Below are 18048 nucleotides of genomic sequence, written 5' to 3' on the forward strand. Positions count from 1 at the left end.
ATAACAATAGCTACCATGCGAGTATTGGTATGGCTCCATTTGAGTCATTATATGGAAGAAAATATCATAGCCCGGTATGTTGGAACAACATAAGTGAAACAATGATCTTAGGGCCTCAAATGATTGAAGATACAGTAAGGCAAGTGAAGGAGATTCAAGCTAAGATTCAAGCAACACAAGATCGTCAAAAGAGTTATGCAGATTTAAAGTGTAGGAAAAGTGTTTGAAGTTGGTGATAAAGTGTTGTTGAAAGTGTCACTAATGAAAGGTGTCATGAGATTTGGGAAGAAAGGGAAACTTAGCCTAAAGTATATTAGTCCATATGAGATATTACAGAGGATAGGCAAAGTAGCTTATAGGTTGGCCTTACCTATGGAGCTAAGTACGGTGCATGATGTATTTCATGTGTGTCAGTTAAAAAGGTATATACCTAATAAGTCACATGTGTTACAGCCTGAAACAATTGAGTTAGATCAAAGCTTAACTTATGAGGAAAGACCTCTCAAGATCCTTGACAGTAAAGTGCGTAGTACACGCAACAAGGAAGTTAAGATTGTTAAGGTGCTATGGTCTATCCAACAATATGAGGAAGCAACTTGGGAAGTTGAGGATGAGATGAAAAAGAAATACCCTGAGTTGTTTGAGGTATGTTGAGTTACGGGGACGTAATTCGTTTTCTCTACGGGGGGTAGGGTAGAATTTCGCACTTTTTTCCTATATTTAAAAATATTTTAGTGCTTTTTGCACATTTTTAACAGTTATGCCGAGTACTTTTGATTTCAAGGAGACATTAAAGGTAAAAGTATGTCAAAAGAGTAGAGCAATATTACACAAAGTGAGTAAAAATGTTGATTTTCGTTAGCCAAGTTTCGAGACGAAACTTTTTTAAGGGGGGTAGACTGTAATACCCCGTATTTTTATACGTATATTAATTTAAAACATTATTTTGTAAAGTATTTAAATAATTCGAAATGAATTATTTATGGTATTTAAATAATTTAAAAAGGTTTATTTCAACTAAAAGTCGATTTTTATTTACTAAATTGCTTTAGAGATATTTTAATTTATTAGTTGGAAACTTTGAGGCATAATTATTTTATAAACGGAAGTTTTAAATCAATAAAGTTTGGAGGGTTTTAAGAGAGGTATAAATACCCATCATATGAGTAAATTAAACTTTGCCCAATATGGAGAATACCCAAAGGTAAAATCTCTTTCTCTCTCTTCTTATTTTTCTTTCCCCTTAATTTTTCCCCTCCCCTCTTCTCACTTCACACACGCACGCACCCCATGAAAGGAATGGTGTCCTACGAACAAGTGTATTATTCCGATAGAGGGTTCAAAAGTTAATTAGAAAGCTAATTATTCAGTGAGGTCAAGTGATTGGAATGCCTAGCTGGAGGCCTCTTCCTATCAGTAATATTCGAGAATAATTAATATTACAGCTTAATCTTAACTGAACCCTTCGGGTCACACCCAATCGTGTAACCGAACCGAAGCGACGAATTAATTCGAATGATTAAATGAGTCAATAGATTTTTTATGACCAAAGACGTCGAATTCCGAACTTAGAGTGTCAAACCGAGTGTCGTAAGTCGAGTCGAATTTAGGAAACGACAAGACGGAAAAATCAGCCAAACGATAAGTCACAACGTATAGCCCTAGCCTCAGAATGGCCGAGCACCTGAGGGCTAAGGCAATATGGCTAGCAAAGGCTACAAGCATGCGAGGCGTGGCCGCAAGCCTAGCCGCAGCATGCGCGTGCTGGCTTGGGAGCTACGGCATGTCGAGCTAGCTAGCACCTGGCATCGCTCGCTAGTTGGCGCGCGAGGCGTGCTAGCATGCTAGCAGCATCAGCCCCGCACCATCGCAAGCAAGGCCAACAGCTGATGCTCGCTGGGCCTTGTGCGAGGAAGCACCAGTAGCAGCACGCAAGCTGGACTTGCGGTAGGCACGACTAGCTGCCCGCAAGCACGCATAGCTTGCAAATCTAAGCGTCCGAACGTGAGAGGCCAACTAGCAGGCCCATCCAAGGGGTCAGGTCGCCAGCGTGGCATCCTTGGCTCCCAAGGCAGGCCACGCCAGCTAGCGCGCTGCGAGTGGCCGAGAGTGTGTGTAGGAGCCGTTTATGGGTTTACTTGGGGAGCAAGGGCAAGGTGGTCCTCCCCTTATGGTTCTCATGCCACTTGTGGTTTGGTGTGTCATTTGGCTTTTAAATTTAATTTAAAATTAAATTAAATTCTATTCTGCCTTTTTAACAACTATCCCACATTGAAAGATGATGGGAATTCTTGAGCTCTATTCCCTATAAATACCAATAATTTGTGATTGGGAAAGAGCACTTGAGTTGGTGAACTTTAAGGAATCTCCAAAGAAGTGAAAACCTTTGTCCTAATAACTCTAAGTTATTTTTTGTCTAGCACCGACTAAGCTTTGGGGTAAGGACCGGTTCGGTTCGGTTCGGTAGCGAGGGTGTGAGCCGTCGGAGGTTCTCGCATTTGCGGAACTTGAAACTTTCAAGTCCGAGCTCATCGGTTGAGCGAAGCACGCTTCTAGGGTGAGTATTCTTTCTCTCTCTTCTCTCTCTTCTCTTGTGTTTTGTTTATTTGCATGCTTTTGTATATGTTGTAAATATTATGCATGCGATCCGGTTATCGGGTTTTGTTTCCGCGCGATGTCAGACACCGCAAAACCCAACAGCGGTATAAGAGCCTCTTGTATTTATGTTTTATACCAAAAATTAATTAAGGTGTTTTAAAATGGATATAAATTTCTGGTTTAGCATCCTAATTAGATTAGGAGCTCGTTTTTTAATTGGATAAAAATCATATTCATGCTCATTTTGGATTACGAACTCCGATTTTGACTCAAAAATAGTGAATTTTGGGTGGAATCGACTTTTTAAATCAGACTTTACCCACTTTGGGCTAAAAAAAAAGGCCTTCCAGAAGCCAAAATCCACCTAGAAAGAAGGGTTTTTTGTTTTTTGACGAAAAATTTTAAATCTTTAAACCTTGATTAATTATGGCATGGTATTGTTGGATTATGTGTTTGATTATACTATTAATCTTCTGCAATTTTTAACCCTTATTAAGCATGTTTATGAAGTCATAATTTGTGCTTAATTTGGTTAGCTCTTATTTTCACATAAACTTGTATTTTCACATTTTTTGCAAATTAATGCTTGGAGTGTGAATGTTTATGGTGAAAATGTATTTTGAGGCCCCTAAAATGTTTAAGATTCAATCTTTAATTGTTTATTTGGTTGGATCTTAACTTTCTAAATTCCACAATGAACTAATTTTTGGTTTTAATCATTTTTTAATTGATTAAAGTCTTAAATGTTCAAACTTGTGATTGAAATTTGATTACTCTTCATGTTGGAAGAATGTTATTTTTCAAATTTGCACAAGTTAGTGTTGGAGAAATTTTTTAGTGGATGATTGTGTTTATTTTTCCAACTCTTGTCAAATCTCATTATTAATTTATGTTGGTTAAATTAATTGTGAGAATAGCCCTCAATTTTTATAGCATCAAGTTCAGCCAAAAATAAAATAAAGAATGGTTCTTGAGTTAATATTGGTTTGTGCACTAAAATTGAATTTATTTAAGTTGGAATTGTTTTATTTTCATATTGCTCAATATTAGTTCTAAAAATAATTTAGAATTAATTTTATTTTGTCACATACAAAATCAGAATTAATTTTATTTTGTCACATACAAAATCGGAATTAAATTCCGAGGCACAAGCACACAAATCGAGGCACCAAGCCTCGAGCATAAACCCTCGGCCAACTGGGCTGCTTGCGTAGCCCGCATGTGGCTGCCGAAAGTATGTGCGCTGTGCTTACGCACCACCTTGGAGCGGCATGGCTGTGTGCGTGTGGTGCGTGTGCGGTTGCTAGGCTGCGCTAGCTCGCACAGCTAGGGCTTTTAGGCCAGCACTTGCGTACGTTGCAAGCACGCTTCTAGGGCCAGCATAACGCGCGAGCGACGCTGTCAGCCACTAGCAGGTGGCTTGGCACAGCAGGGGCTGTGTAGGGCAGCACCCACGCTTGGCAGCCCGGGGCTTGGTGCCTAGCAAGCCGAGCTTCGTGGCTAGGATGCTAGGTACTCGGCCGTTTAAGGGGCTATTAATTTTGTGTTTTTGCGGTTTTTTGTTTAACTAAACACGAGGCTAGGCCTCGGTTTTTACCGGCACTTGCAAAATAATTTGGCAAAATTTTAGGTTAACCGGCTTAATTAATTTTAATTGGATTAATTTTAATTAAGTTGGTTGTGGAATTTAGTGGGTGCTTCATTAACTGTTTTGAGCTATTATTATTGCGTTATTTCACATAATCGGATAACAACTTTGACTAGTTTTAATTAAGCGCGTTAATTGGATTAACCACCTAAGTTAGTAACTAGTTTTCCGCTCGTTTTGAATTGTTGCTTGAATTATTTGTAAAATGCACGGGCCATTAACGTTAGTGAATGGATGAATGGAATAGATATTTTAATGCAAGTTTTACAAAATGGCAACTAGTGGGGCCCGACTAGGATAGTAAATACGGACTGCATTCCGTTTTGTATTTTTGTAAATCTAAATACGAACTGCGTTCCATTAAGTATTTTTATACTTAAGTTATTTTGATTAGTCCTAGCTATTTTAGTAGTTTCATAATTGGTGGTTATGTCTCGAAAATGGCGTTTCTAAGAAGACGAAGCCAAGAAGATGCGATGAAGTCCCTTGAAGATTTGAAGACTCAAGTTTCAAGGGGTCATGCTAGTTGCCAAAATGCATCTTTATTTATGCCCGCTATATATTTTTCTTATATATATAATTGTGATGTTAGATGCGTGTTTAGGATTTCGAATGTTGAATAATTAGTTTAGTTCACTTAAACCAACCAACATAGAAACCCTAAGTCCCAAAGAATATTGAGTTACATCTGCCATTCCAAAATGACACTTACGGAACTAATGAGAATAGTAATGGGATATGCCAAAGCAAGGCATTACTACTTTCCTAGGGAAGTAAGGTATGTTGGTGCGCTTTCCAAAGCAAGGCATCATATACACGTTTTTGGTTAAACTCAACGATATCAGTAAGGAGTCCTTAGATGTCGTGGCAAAGGAGATAATCGTTAAGAAAGCATTGGATGCGACGATTTATCGAACCAAGAATAGCTTAGAGCTATTAGCAATTAGATATCTTACCTTAAAATATTAAGTGTTAAGACAAGCTAAAGCATGCTTAATCACTTTTTGATTTTTGGGTCTTGGAATCGTTTTATTCTCGCCTAATTGGGACAAATATTATATTAATTGTGTGGATAAAACGCTAAATAAGATTGAAAGTTTGCATGTATGCCTTAAATTCCAAACTTATTTTGTTATTATCTTGGTAAATGGTTATACTTTGCACTTATATTTGTAGTATTCTAAATCAAATTATAATATTTCCAACGATTGGTAAAGGGAAATCTTTTGAGAATGGTTCTCAAGGAAAGAAAAGACATTTCTAAAATACAACTTCTCATACATGACTTTTATGGCTTAATCCAAAAGGACGATTGGACATCATGTATTCAAAATACTAAGTAGTTTGATAAACATGAAGTATTGAGTTGAAAAACTCAAATTGTCAATAGTTGACAACCAACATATCTTTTCGCTTCATACACTAATGAGTAGGACTCATTGATGTAGTAATTCAAGTAGGAATTAAAGGAAAAGATAGAAATTTGTTTTACGGCGCATTAGATGCTCAATTATACCTAACAAAGTATAAAAGTCAAAACACTTAAAGAAATGGTTCTTAAAAGTTATGAGATGATGTATGATAAGAAATATAGGAAACAAGGAACATCAGAAAGGAATACGAGATTCCAATTCTACCTAAGAGTTCATGTTATCATAGTTAAACTTAGCAACTCATTATCTTCACAAGTATCGAATACTGCATGCGTGTTTCACTTTTAAAGTGGCCTCAAACCATTGAAGTTAAACTAATTTATTGACTTACAAGCTTGGAATGAAGCAAGTAGTGCTACATCAGTTGTAAGGTCATCTGGTTTAAGACCTTTTAAAGACCTTTTAAAGCTAAGAATGGAACAAATAAAAGGTTATTGTGTTACATAATCAGAAAACGATCCGTTTACACGCGGAAAGACTCACATTTAAAGTAAAAGAGAAATAGTTGTTGGTTTTATTTGAATGGCATGGGTCAAGGATGCTTGATTATAAACAAACATTTCTCTAACATGAAAACTCACAAGGTTCAAGTCATGGACATTATTTGTGATCCAAACATCTTTAGCAATGTCACATTGACAAGAACGTACAAGGTTCTATTAGATAGAATCTTGAAAGTTAATCGATTTGAATTCGTTCGAATACAAGCAAGTCTTACTTGTTGAAATTGACAAAGAAAGGAGCTATTGTGCTAGGTATAAACCATTGACTCTGAAAGCTAAAGAGAATTCCATTACTTTAACGTTTTCACAAGAATTTGAAATAATATGGCTATATTCATCAAATGTGAACAAATTGGATCTTAAGTAGCTCAAAAGTTCAATGAAGTATAGAGTCTACTTGGCAAGATATCAAAACGTCTAGATTAGATCGAGCGATATTTGCTAGAGCTAAGAGTGATCATATCAAGGTTATGAAATTGAAATTTCATAATTAGCTCCACAAAGAATATAGTATGTCTTGACGGAGACCTCGATGTCATTTGGAAATAACTCGAATGATGATAGATCACATCCCTTACTATAAAGTTCTTAAAGATTTGCACAAATGACTAATGTTACACTAAATCAAATGTCGAAGCTAAGAAAGGACACCATGTTCAGTTATGGATAGAAATAGTTTCTAGCGTCTTTTCAAGTATATGTCTAGGGGTCTTAGCTCAATGGGAGTTCATTGGCTCAGTGGGAGCTAAGTGGCTCAATAACGGCTAAGGTAGCCGAGTGGGAGCTAACTGTTTGTTTCACAACAAATGAACTTTTACCCAAAGACAATGTACATGTCTCTTTGTAAGCATTCAAGTGAGACTATGGGCATTACTTCCACAACCTGATTGAGAACATAGTATTTGTTGCTCTAAGTGGTGTCTTTCTGGAAAATAACACATTTTCAAAATGACAAATGGGAGGAAAATGAACTCGATGACCATCGAGATTAGCAACAAACTAGAAATGAGAATCTCGGAAGACTTTAAAAGGGCTTCATGAGAATAATTGATCAAGAATACTCAAAGGAATTTACAAGTGCCTTATAAGTGAATTCATTACTCACAAAAACTTTAGAAGTGTGGGAGTAAGATCAATATAATCAAAGGGCTTTAAAAGCACCTTGAAACTCAATGTTTGATGCAATTACCCCGTATAGGTATAGAATTCACCAAAAAGGCTTGGATTGAATCCTATAAATTTCTATAAACCTAAGACTTACAAGCATACTATTTACTATTAGATGGTAAGGGAATAGTGTCTTGTAAATTAGCTACGACAAATCCAAATTCCAAATAATGGTTAGAGGTCATAAAATTAGAAAAGGACTCCATGTTTGAAAGTCATGTTTGAAACTTGATTAATTTGCATGAAGGGTAAAGACTCATCAATTGCAAATAAGTTTTCAAGGAGAAAACTAACAAACATGGAAATGTATATGCATACATAGCTAGATTGGTTGAAAAGGTTACAATTTAATTCACGGCATTGATTTAATACAACCTATTCACTAATCGAAATGCTTAAGTCTTTTCGTGATTGTCCTAGCAAAATTGCGCATATGAAATATGGAAAAATAGATATCAAAACCACCTTCCTAAAATTGGGATTTCAGAAGAGACTATAGATATATTCTAAGGGTTTTGTAAATCTAAATAATGCAAGATTTGAAAGCAAGCTCAAGAAATCCATTGGTGGATTGAGAGAAGCATTGCATGTAGGAACTGGAATGTGTTTTCTCATAAAGTTAGAAAAAGGTTTGGCTTATGGAAAAACATAGAAATTCATATAGATAAGAAGTTTAGTGGGAGCAAAAGTCGATTATTTAAAGGTCCAACAAGAATTTTACAAAATCTGTTGTGAAATAACTATTAAATGCTAAATGCTTAGATTTGAAAGTATTTTCGACAATGGACCAGGTAAGGCAACACTTATTACAAAGTGGGAACTAAGATCTATTAGATAGACTCAATAAAATGTTTGAACGAGTAAAGGAACTTACCGTGTTAAACATGAAGTACTTGAAAAGTTTTCGACCCATATGTGTAAAAATAAGTAAATGTTTGAACTAAGTACAAGCTAAGTCAAACAAGAAAGACTCTAGTAGAGACTTTCAACCGTATCATATAGCAAACAGTCAATGAAACTAGATGAGCTAAAACTCACATGAATGAGATGAAATTGGGAATATTTAGCAATTGAATCCATCATGTATGCTACGATATGGAATCGTCACATGACCTGCATGCTTAGAGCATGACAAGTATAAGAAAACTAATCGACTTAAATCTAAGCAATGGATCGTTAGATTATGATCAAGAACATCCAAAGTACTTGGTTAGGTAAGAGGATGAGTTCTTGATACATGGAAACAAATATAATTTGAGTGTTGATGTTGCGAGCACAACCTTAACAAGGATCAGATCCTTAACAAGGAAGTCATTTATAACCATGATCACCAATGGTTAGGGTATTCCAAATCATTGTGAACATGTTGGACTAAAATCCAAGCAAAACATCATTAGGAACTCTACTAAAATATATGTTGAGAACATTGTTGCCTTAAAGGCAATAATAAGGAAGTTGTTCAATGGATAGTTCGTGGTTGAACTTTGATGATTGTAGGTTGTCAAGTTGGAGATCTCAAATTATGAAAATGAGTGGAAGCCATCACATGAACAATAAATCCTAAATCGCATATAATTCATAACACTCTCAAATCTTATCATCCTATTATGAGAGTTTTTAATAATGAAGATGCTAAGTTTTGCAAAGTAATCATAACTTAACCTATGCAATAAGTGAACCACAACATTCACAATTGCATAAAGAAATCAAGCATATTAGATATTGGTGTGATATCTATAGATGTTTTGTTAAGAGTATTACTCTTAAAACACTTGGAAAAACCATTTATCATAGATGAAACGTTTGAAAGTTTCATAGTGGAATAAAATTTACTAATTATTCCACAAAACTATTTAATTGTGGTTTATAATTAAATAATGAGTCTGTTCGATTTGGCGATATTCATAATAGGGTACCAAGACCATGTCTAGGATAAAGAAACACCTATTAAGTGAACGTTGAATATCACATCGAAATTATCCCTAATCAAGGTCATTTGAAAGTTGGACAACTAATTAATGACCGCGTGAGATTAGTGTGTAGTATGATTTATAGCATCGTTTCTTGTGCTATAAGGACAAAATTGTCATAAATCATGTGCACAAGTATCAATTTGGAACTATACCGGATCGACCTATGAGAATCGTTAAGAGATTTAACAATCGTCATAAGTATATTACTCATTATGGCTATCGGAACCTCTTTCCTTGACCATGAGTATTGTTAGTTCTCTTGTTTGAGTACTAGACCTCTTTGATGTTGTCAAACGTCTTCCGTATAAGGGGATTATAAAAGGAAACAATTGGGCGGCTAGGGCCTCTTAGTAAGGGAAACTGATAATGCAAGACTGGGAATGTCCCACTATTAACAGTAGGAAACATGCCTTTGTTGTTAACAAGGTCTCTCGAAGAGCGAGACTGTGAAAATGCATGGTCGTGCTCAGATGGATTTTAGAAATCATCTGCTTATTGACAGTCGAACTCGGAAATCAAGAAACACTTCTGGACGTAATAAGCACGACGAAAAATCTAATTACCTTATAGTTCATGAAGAGACTTTAAGTGACATAGGAAATAGGCTATACACATAGAGCACACTTGTCCGAAAGGACAAGTGGGAGATTGAAAGGAATGGTGTCCTTCAAACAAGTGTATTATTCCGATAAAGGATTCAGAATTAATTAGAAAGCTAATTATTCAATGAGGTCAAGTGATCAGAATGCCTAGCTGGAGGCCGCTTCCGATCAATAAGATTAATATTACAGCTTAATCTTGACTTAACCTTTCGGGTCACACCCAATCGTGTAGTCGAACCAAAGCGACGAATTAATCTGAAGGATTAAATGAGTCAATAGAGTTCTTACGGACAAAGACGTCGGATTTCGAGCTTAGAGCGTCGAAATCGAGCGTCGTAAGTCAATCGAATTTAGGAAACGACGAGACGGAAAAATCTGCCAAACGACAAGTCAATACTTATAGCCCTAGCCTCGGAATGGTCGAGCCATCCGAGGGCTAGGGCAATATGGCTAGCAAAGGCTGCAAGCATGCAAGGCATGGCTGCAAGCCCAGCCGCAGCATGCGCTTGCTGGCTTGGGAGCAACGACATGTTGAGCTAGCTAGCAGCTAGCATCGCTGGCTAGCTGGCGTAGCAAGCCAGCATCGCTGGCGCGCGAGGCGTGCTAGCATGCTAGCAGCATCAGCCCTGTACCATCGCAAGCAAGGCCAGCAGTTGATGCTCGCTGAGCCTTGCGCGAGGAAGGAGCAGTAGCAGCACGCAAGCTGGACTTGCGATAGGCACGCCCAGCAGCCCGCAAGCACGCATAGCTTGCTGGGCTAAGAGTTTGAGCGTGCGAGGCCAACTAGCAGGCCCAGCCAAGGGGCCAGGCCTCCAGCGAGGCAGCCTTGGCGCCCAAAGCAGGTCGGGCCAGCTGGCACGCTACGAGTGGCCAAGAGTGTAGGAGCCATTTATGGGTTTACTTGGGGAGCAAGGGGAAGGTGGTCCTCCCCTTATGGTCCTCACCAAACCCCTTGCTCTTCTCATGCCACTTGTCGTTTGGAGATTCATTTGGCTTTTTAATTTAATTTAGAGTTAAATTAAATTCTACTTTGCCTTTTTACTAACTATCCCACATTGAAAGATGATCAAAATTCTTGAGCTCTATTCCCTATAAATACCAATCATTTGGGATTGGGAAAGAGCACTTGAGTTAGTGAACTTTAAGGGATCTCCAAAGAAGAGAACATCCTTTGTTCTTATAACACTAAGTTGTTTTTTGTCTAGCCCCAACTAAGGTGTGAGGCGTCAGAGGTTCACTTGCGGAACTTGAAGCTTTCAAGTCCGAGCTCATCGGTTGTGCGAAGCACGCTTCTAGGGCGAGTCTTCTTTATCTCTCTTCTCTCTTCTCTTGTATTTTGTTTATTTGCATGCTATTGTTTATGTTGTAATTATTATGCATGCGATCCGGTATTCGGGTTTTGTTTCCGCGCGGTGTCGGACACCGTAAAACCCAACACCCCACACCCACCACCGATGCTCGGCTGCCACCACCACCACAGCCGGCCGCCGCCAGCACAGAGAAGCAGTAGCAGCAGCCGTGGGGAGGTGGCACCAACCACTCTCCCCTCCTTCCCCTTTTGTGCGCAGGTGTAAAAAAAAAAAAAAAAAAAAAAAAAAAAAAAAAAAAAAAAAAAACCCTCTCTCTTTTGTTGTTAATTCAATCTAGCCTTTTAATGATAGATTTTGGGTGTGTGTGATGATTTTACGACATTTTAATCATGATTATTATGTATATAATTTTCAGATTTAGTTTTTGAATTAAATAGCCCCAAATTGAAAACCCTAGATTTCTAAATTAATGCTTATTAATGGAATTTGAATGTAGTTGATTAAAACTATTGAGATTAATGTTTTTAAACTAAATTACAGCAAGTTTAAGAGTTTTTATAATCCTGGAATTTTTATGTAGAGGCTAGAATTATATTTCTTGATAGGGTTATTAAGTACCCATTAATTGGGATAAAAGTAGGTGGTTTAAATTGATTTTCATCATGTTTTGAAAGGTTTAAAAATGATTTACATAGTATATATATTGCTGGAAATTTATTATGAATAGGTATTAATGTCTCTTTGTAATTTTGGGTTGTATGAGACTTCCATGTGAGTGATTTCGTGTAGTTGTGGCGATTTTGAGACCATATTTGAGGTTCGTTTGCATACTCGGTAATTATTTAAGTGTGTAGAACATGATAGGCTTTGTTTAATTAATTCCAAGATAGTATCATGATAGGTATTGGTGGTAATTGTTGATTGGATTAACTTTGGTGATTGATTTGTGAAGTACGAATTATTTGAGGTAAATTATTGATTGGAATTAATTATGTTGGCATGTTGATTATGAACCACACTTTTATTATTGGCATGATTGAAAGCATGTTTAATTCACTAAATGTTTAATTGAGTTTAGAATATTGAATGGGAATTTTATTATGGTCATATAATTTTTATTGATGCTATAATCATGGGAATGTAGCTATTTAAGTTTCTATGTAAACGAGGATTAATTTATATTTTGGTGTCTAAGTGCACTTATTTATATTCTAAACACCGAGGAATAGGATTTGTGGTGCATTATGCGCTTAAGGTGTTATTTAACACCGAGATAGTTTAAAAAGGGTTCAACATTTAATTAAATGTGGTCACTAATTATTCAAGAATTAAATTGGTATGCTTGATTGTTTGAATGATTTATGATGATTAATTGTGTTATGGATTGAGAGTCATCACCAAGTCTAAAAATATGTAAACAACGTAAAGTGAAAGAGATTACGCAACAAAACACTCTTGGAACGTATATACCTCAAGTATGAACATATGGGGGGAGTTATGGGGTTTTATATTTAACCATAGCTTCTACAGGGAGTACGGGATGTGTACTTTCCTTTTTATTATTATGCGCAGGAATTCCACCACTTACAAGTGGTTCTTTTATATTGGCACGGTTAGCTCCCGTGTTAGTACCCGTTTATTGGGGCAGGTTAGGGGGGGAACCCGTTCGATATGATGTGTAATCAAATTAACTAAGCAATTTATTTATTTATTGGTTGGTTGTGTTGTATGTTGTATGCTTGTAAACTGGTGCAACAAGGTAAGTTGTGTATTGATAGGATGAAAGAATGTTAGTGTATATTGTTTATGCTTATGTACTCAACATTGTTGATTGTGTGTTTGTATCTTTGTTTGGCATTGTCTTTATCTTGGCCCTACGACGATCCATTTCTAATGGCGAGTAGTAGGGACAAAGTAAAGAGAAATTTATCAGGTGATGAAACATATTCATGATCGGCATGAGTGAACAGCGAATCCTGTTTAGTTTCCATAAGTATATGATGTGTTTTATTTGCTTTGATTATTATATATTTGCTTGTGAGACCAACGCAAAGGTTTTAATATTAGTTTTGGGTCTTGATAAGAGCCTACAATGGTTCCAAGTTATAGGTTAACTTTATTTGACTTTGGTTTGACTTTACTTTCGTTTGGTTTGACTTTTTAAGTTGACTTGTTTTGAATGGTTTTTAAAGAGAGTCTTCCATTGTGTGTCTTTGATAATTGTCTTAGCCGTTTTCACGGTGGCAGTAATATCTTAGATTTTCCTAATTTGTATTTTTAAAAAGAGCAAAACATGTATTTTAAAGGAGAGGAATTTCTAGGGTGTTACAACCCTCTCCCACAAGTTTCCTATTATAGATACAACTTATCTAGACTTTTTTTTTATAATTTTTTTTTGTTCAACTGGGTTTCTTTAACCTTTACATTTTCTACCCCCAAAATGAGTAATCCTCCACGCGAAGATTAATCAACTTCCCCAACTCCCTTACCCTGCACCCACCTATAACTACTAACATAAAATTGGTCGAAGTTTGAAGGTTTTTAATTTCCCAATTCTAAGTGGCATCTCCATCAAGGGAATTTATGAAAGTGCAGTTTTCCAAGAAATACAATTTATGGACCCTTCTCAAGTTTGCAGCAACTTTTCAAGTATAATGTTAAGATTCCAAATATTATCAATTGATTGTGGCAACACTTTATCCTATTGAATATGAGACTAAGGTAGCGTAAGTGTTTTAGACCACCACTTCAATCCCACAAAACATCAAATTTATCAGAACCTAGAATTAGGGTGCATGTAACAAATTTTTTCAAAGAAATCTGAATATAAGATATTAAAATCATAGTCGTATAAAAAGGTTCATATATATTTGAGGGCCACTGATTTCCGCACACCCCAAATTGATAACCGCACACCCCATAATCAAATCTCACAACTATGCACGTGGGAAAGCAAATTGATATTTGACTTTTGCTTTGCTTTATGTATTTTATTTTAGTCATTAATCTAATTTCTTTTGTTTTTTTTTTTTGGTAGAAGTAGATCTTGTTTGTTCTAATTATAAAACAAGTGTTAAGTATTCTAGCGCACTAGAAGTAGTTCTCTACCATGAGTCAAGTTTGATTTTTTTTTTTTACATAAATATAAAAATGATATTTTTTTTTCTTAAAAAAAATGACATTTTATAATCAATCAGATATTATAAAATATTAAACATCTTAAATTAATAACTATGATTACCTCAAATTAAGTTTTTAACAAAATACAAATGTTGGGCAAAAGTTAAATCAACAAATATTGTCTCAAAAGATACATGAATATGATTCATCAACCAAAGCTACTCCAAAGATCTTATGCCAGTAACTTCGAACTAACTACTCCAATCCAATGACTAAACCTGCATCCATTACGACAAAACTACAATAGCATACAATAATTAGTTTAGACAATTAAACATAAAACCAAACTACGAAAAAAAAAAGAAAAAAAAAACGAATTACCTTAATTAGTTTCTTTGCACTTTGTATCGTGGACATCACATAAAATCAAATATTCTCGACCTTCACAATATTAATTAAACATGTTAATATAATATCTTTTATATAATAATACAATAGCATGAAAATATAAACACAACTTACCAAAAAAAAAATTAACCTTACGATGAGTTATTATAATCCGAGTTTGGAGGCAAAATGTTCAAATCAACAACAAAAGAGGTGGATGGACTAGTCAAGTCATTCAAAATTGGAGGCATGAAGGACATTGAAGAGTTTGGAGTAGTAATTTTAGGACATCTTGTACGATCATGATTCGTGTTGCCACACATGCTGCACCTTCTGACCTTTTCGACCATCTCAAAAGTTGAAGGATCCCTCTTTGTAGAAGTACTTTGTTTTTTCTTTTTTCTTGAATTAATTCCAAGAGTTTTAGATTAACGAATCATGGAATCAAGAACCAAAGGACTTGAAGAACTAACAAATTGGGAAATTTGTTTTCGATTCTTTTTGAGTAAGAGGCAGTTGTTGATATTTGAGTTGTAACTCTTGTACAAGCACATCAATCCGATCTCCATGAACATCTTGATTCTCTCCGCTCTTTGAAAGTGATATGTTGTCAATTCTCCACTGGTAATGAATGTTGTCAAGATTTAAATCCTCATTTGTCATCCTTCTCATCACGTAAGCACAAGGGAGACCGTACCCATAGTTTTTGAAAACTAACCAGTACAAGTAGGAGACAAAGAATTGGAATAAGCTAGCTCAAATTGGTTAAGGAGTTTTCTTAATGCAAAATGAGAAACATGACCTATGAGCTTACTTAAGAAGGGGATACACAAGTCATGAGGAATGCATATCTTCTACAATTGTGTTTTAATCTCATCATACTGATGATCAACAGCATGACAAATTTTTTCCATGGAAACCAAGTATTCTGAATGTAAATAAGAATCTCCTTGTACTTCCCATACTTCACTTCAAATTCAGACCAAGCTTCATTAAAATTGATTTTCAGTTGAAGATTCAATCAAATTTGTCCAATCGGACATAAACACATCCCATTCATCACCATCATCCAAAAAAGGCTTGCACTTTGCTAAAATAATTTTTTCAATGTGCCATACACACAACAAATTACAAGTATTAGGGAAAACAACTTTAGTTGCATTCATCAAAGCCAACTCTCGATAACTCACAATCACCGATGGTTGCTTATCATTACCCAAAATTTTACCAAATTTTTGTAGTGCCCACACATAATCACTTTCCTCCTCTTTAAATAAGAAGGCAAACCCGCAAAAGAATGATGTATTAAAACTAGTTAACTCCAACAATATCAAGTAAAGGCATTTTATACTTGTTAGTCTTATAAGTGCAGTCCATCACAAAAGTATATGAGTAAATTCTTGCTAGTTCAATCGAACTTGGATGAGAAAACAACAAATGTGTCACATATCCTTCATTATCACACTCAACATCATAAATAAAACCACCTTTACCAATTTCATCCATCAAAACTTGGATCATTGAACGACATTCTAGCCCATCTTTAATAATTTTAGCCTTCATATTATAAAGTTTTCTAGATATTGCTTTTAGATTAGAATTACCTTTTCGAAGTTTTGTAAGTATCTACCGTGGAGCAATGCCAGCAGCAATCATCACTTTAATCTCATTAACTTCCTGCCTTGAGAAACGCCGGGCATAAGGATCTCCCGAAATATCACTAGATAAATCATGGTTATGAGAGAAAGATCTTTAATTTCGACTCTCCAAATAATGTCTTGGTTCATTCTTCCACAAATTTGAAATGGGCAATCCATTAATCGAGTTTCTGACTTTTTCTTTCCACTATAAGGGATATGGCTACGATTAGTTCGATATGATCCACCCCGATCACAGCTAATAATAACCCATCTGTTTTTTTTTTTTTTTTTGAATCACTGTAACAAAGCCTTGTGAGTAGGCCATTCCCCGAACAGTCTCCAACAATGTTTCTCTATTCGAAAAATGTTGTGATGAAAGTTGATACATATCAGTGGGTATTTGAGGAGGTTGATGATCGTCAAATTGTGGTGAACCTATACAATCAAAAAATTTAACAAGAATAGTCACAAAAATATATTCTTAATAATCAAAAACCCATAAAAAAATATACACTTAGCCTGCTGCTCAAAGTTCGATAATACGAGTTTTGTTTTTTTTGGTTTTACAATAGTACTCTTCTGGTTTTGATTAACATAAAAGTTAAGAAAATCTAATCTTATTATACTATTTTTAATCTCTAAACCTTAAAAATCAAATTCTCCATCCATCTTCCTAATTATAATAAAGTGCAATTACAATTGAGGTATTTTGGAAAGGTGAAGTCCCATGAAAAGGTAGAAGCTTTTGGGGTTAAAAGATTAATGGTGGGATGTGTACAGGGGAGTTGGAGTAAAAAGCAAACTCAATGTTTACGATTTGGGAGCTGGGTAATTTACCCACAAAAGTCAAAATTAAAAAAATAAATAAAAAAGTAAGACATTGGCACGTGAGACTTAATACACTTAGAAGGAAATTAGGAAAGTAAATTGTAGTGGGCCAAAGGGGGGTGTGCGGTTATCAATTTGGGGTGTGCGAAAATCACTGGCCATATTTGAGGAGTCATGACTTGATTTCCCAATACCTGAAAAAGCTCGGTGATAAATAAAAAGAAATTCTCTTTTGTAACACCCAATTTTTCATTTTTCTCATTGGTAAATTGTAAAAATTCTTATTAACATTGATAACATTATATTTTTGTTCCCAATACCTGAACAAGCTCGGTGATAAATAAAAATTCTTATTAACAAAAGCGTCCAGCGACGACCCTACCTCTACCCCCGACACCCCACCGCCCTCCTTCCCTCACCCCGACACCCACCAAAAACCACAAACAAAAACTCACGAAATCAATCCAATCAAACTAGTTCACAAAACTACAAACCCTAAATCGAAATTCCGCCATTATCAAGTTGAAAACACAGGAAAAAAAAACGAAAAAAAAAAATGTGAGAAGCCCTAACAATGTCTTCAATGGTCAAATTGACGAGTTGGTCCTCCTAAAAGTTAGGATTTTTCAAAATCACCGCTGCTAACGCCGACGCCATTGAAGATACGTGAATTTCCCTACGAGCGGGTGAGCATGATGTGGCTGAGAGAGAGAATGATCAACTAGTGGAGAGAAGGGACGACGACAGGGGTGGGGGAAGGGCGTCGGGCCGCTGAGGGAGGCTAGGTTGGTTTGGTGACTTTTTTTTATTAAGAAATTATTTTAGGTTAAATTATTAAA

At 35.9% G+C, this 18048-nt stretch overlaps 1 protein-coding gene across 1 annotated transcript; it reads left to right on the top strand.

Annotated features, from left to right (window-relative positions):
• Positions 1-261: 261 nt before the first annotated feature.
• Positions 262-794, top strand: LOC110734902. The gene is made up of 2 exons (XM_021915030.1): positions 262-645; positions 759-794. The coding sequence occupies exons 1-2, from the start codon at positions 262-264 to the stop codon at positions 792-794; spliced, it is 420 nt and encodes a 139-aa protein (XP_021770722.1).
• Positions 795-18048: the final 17254 nt, after the last annotated feature.

This window comes from Chenopodium quinoa, unplaced genomic scaffold, assembly GCF_001683475.1.
Source record: "Chenopodium quinoa cultivar QQ74 unplaced genomic scaffold, ASM168347v1, whole genome shotgun sequence".
In the NCBI taxonomy this organism is placed as follows: Eukaryota; Viridiplantae; Streptophyta; class Magnoliopsida; order Caryophyllales; family Amaranthaceae; genus Chenopodium; species Chenopodium quinoa.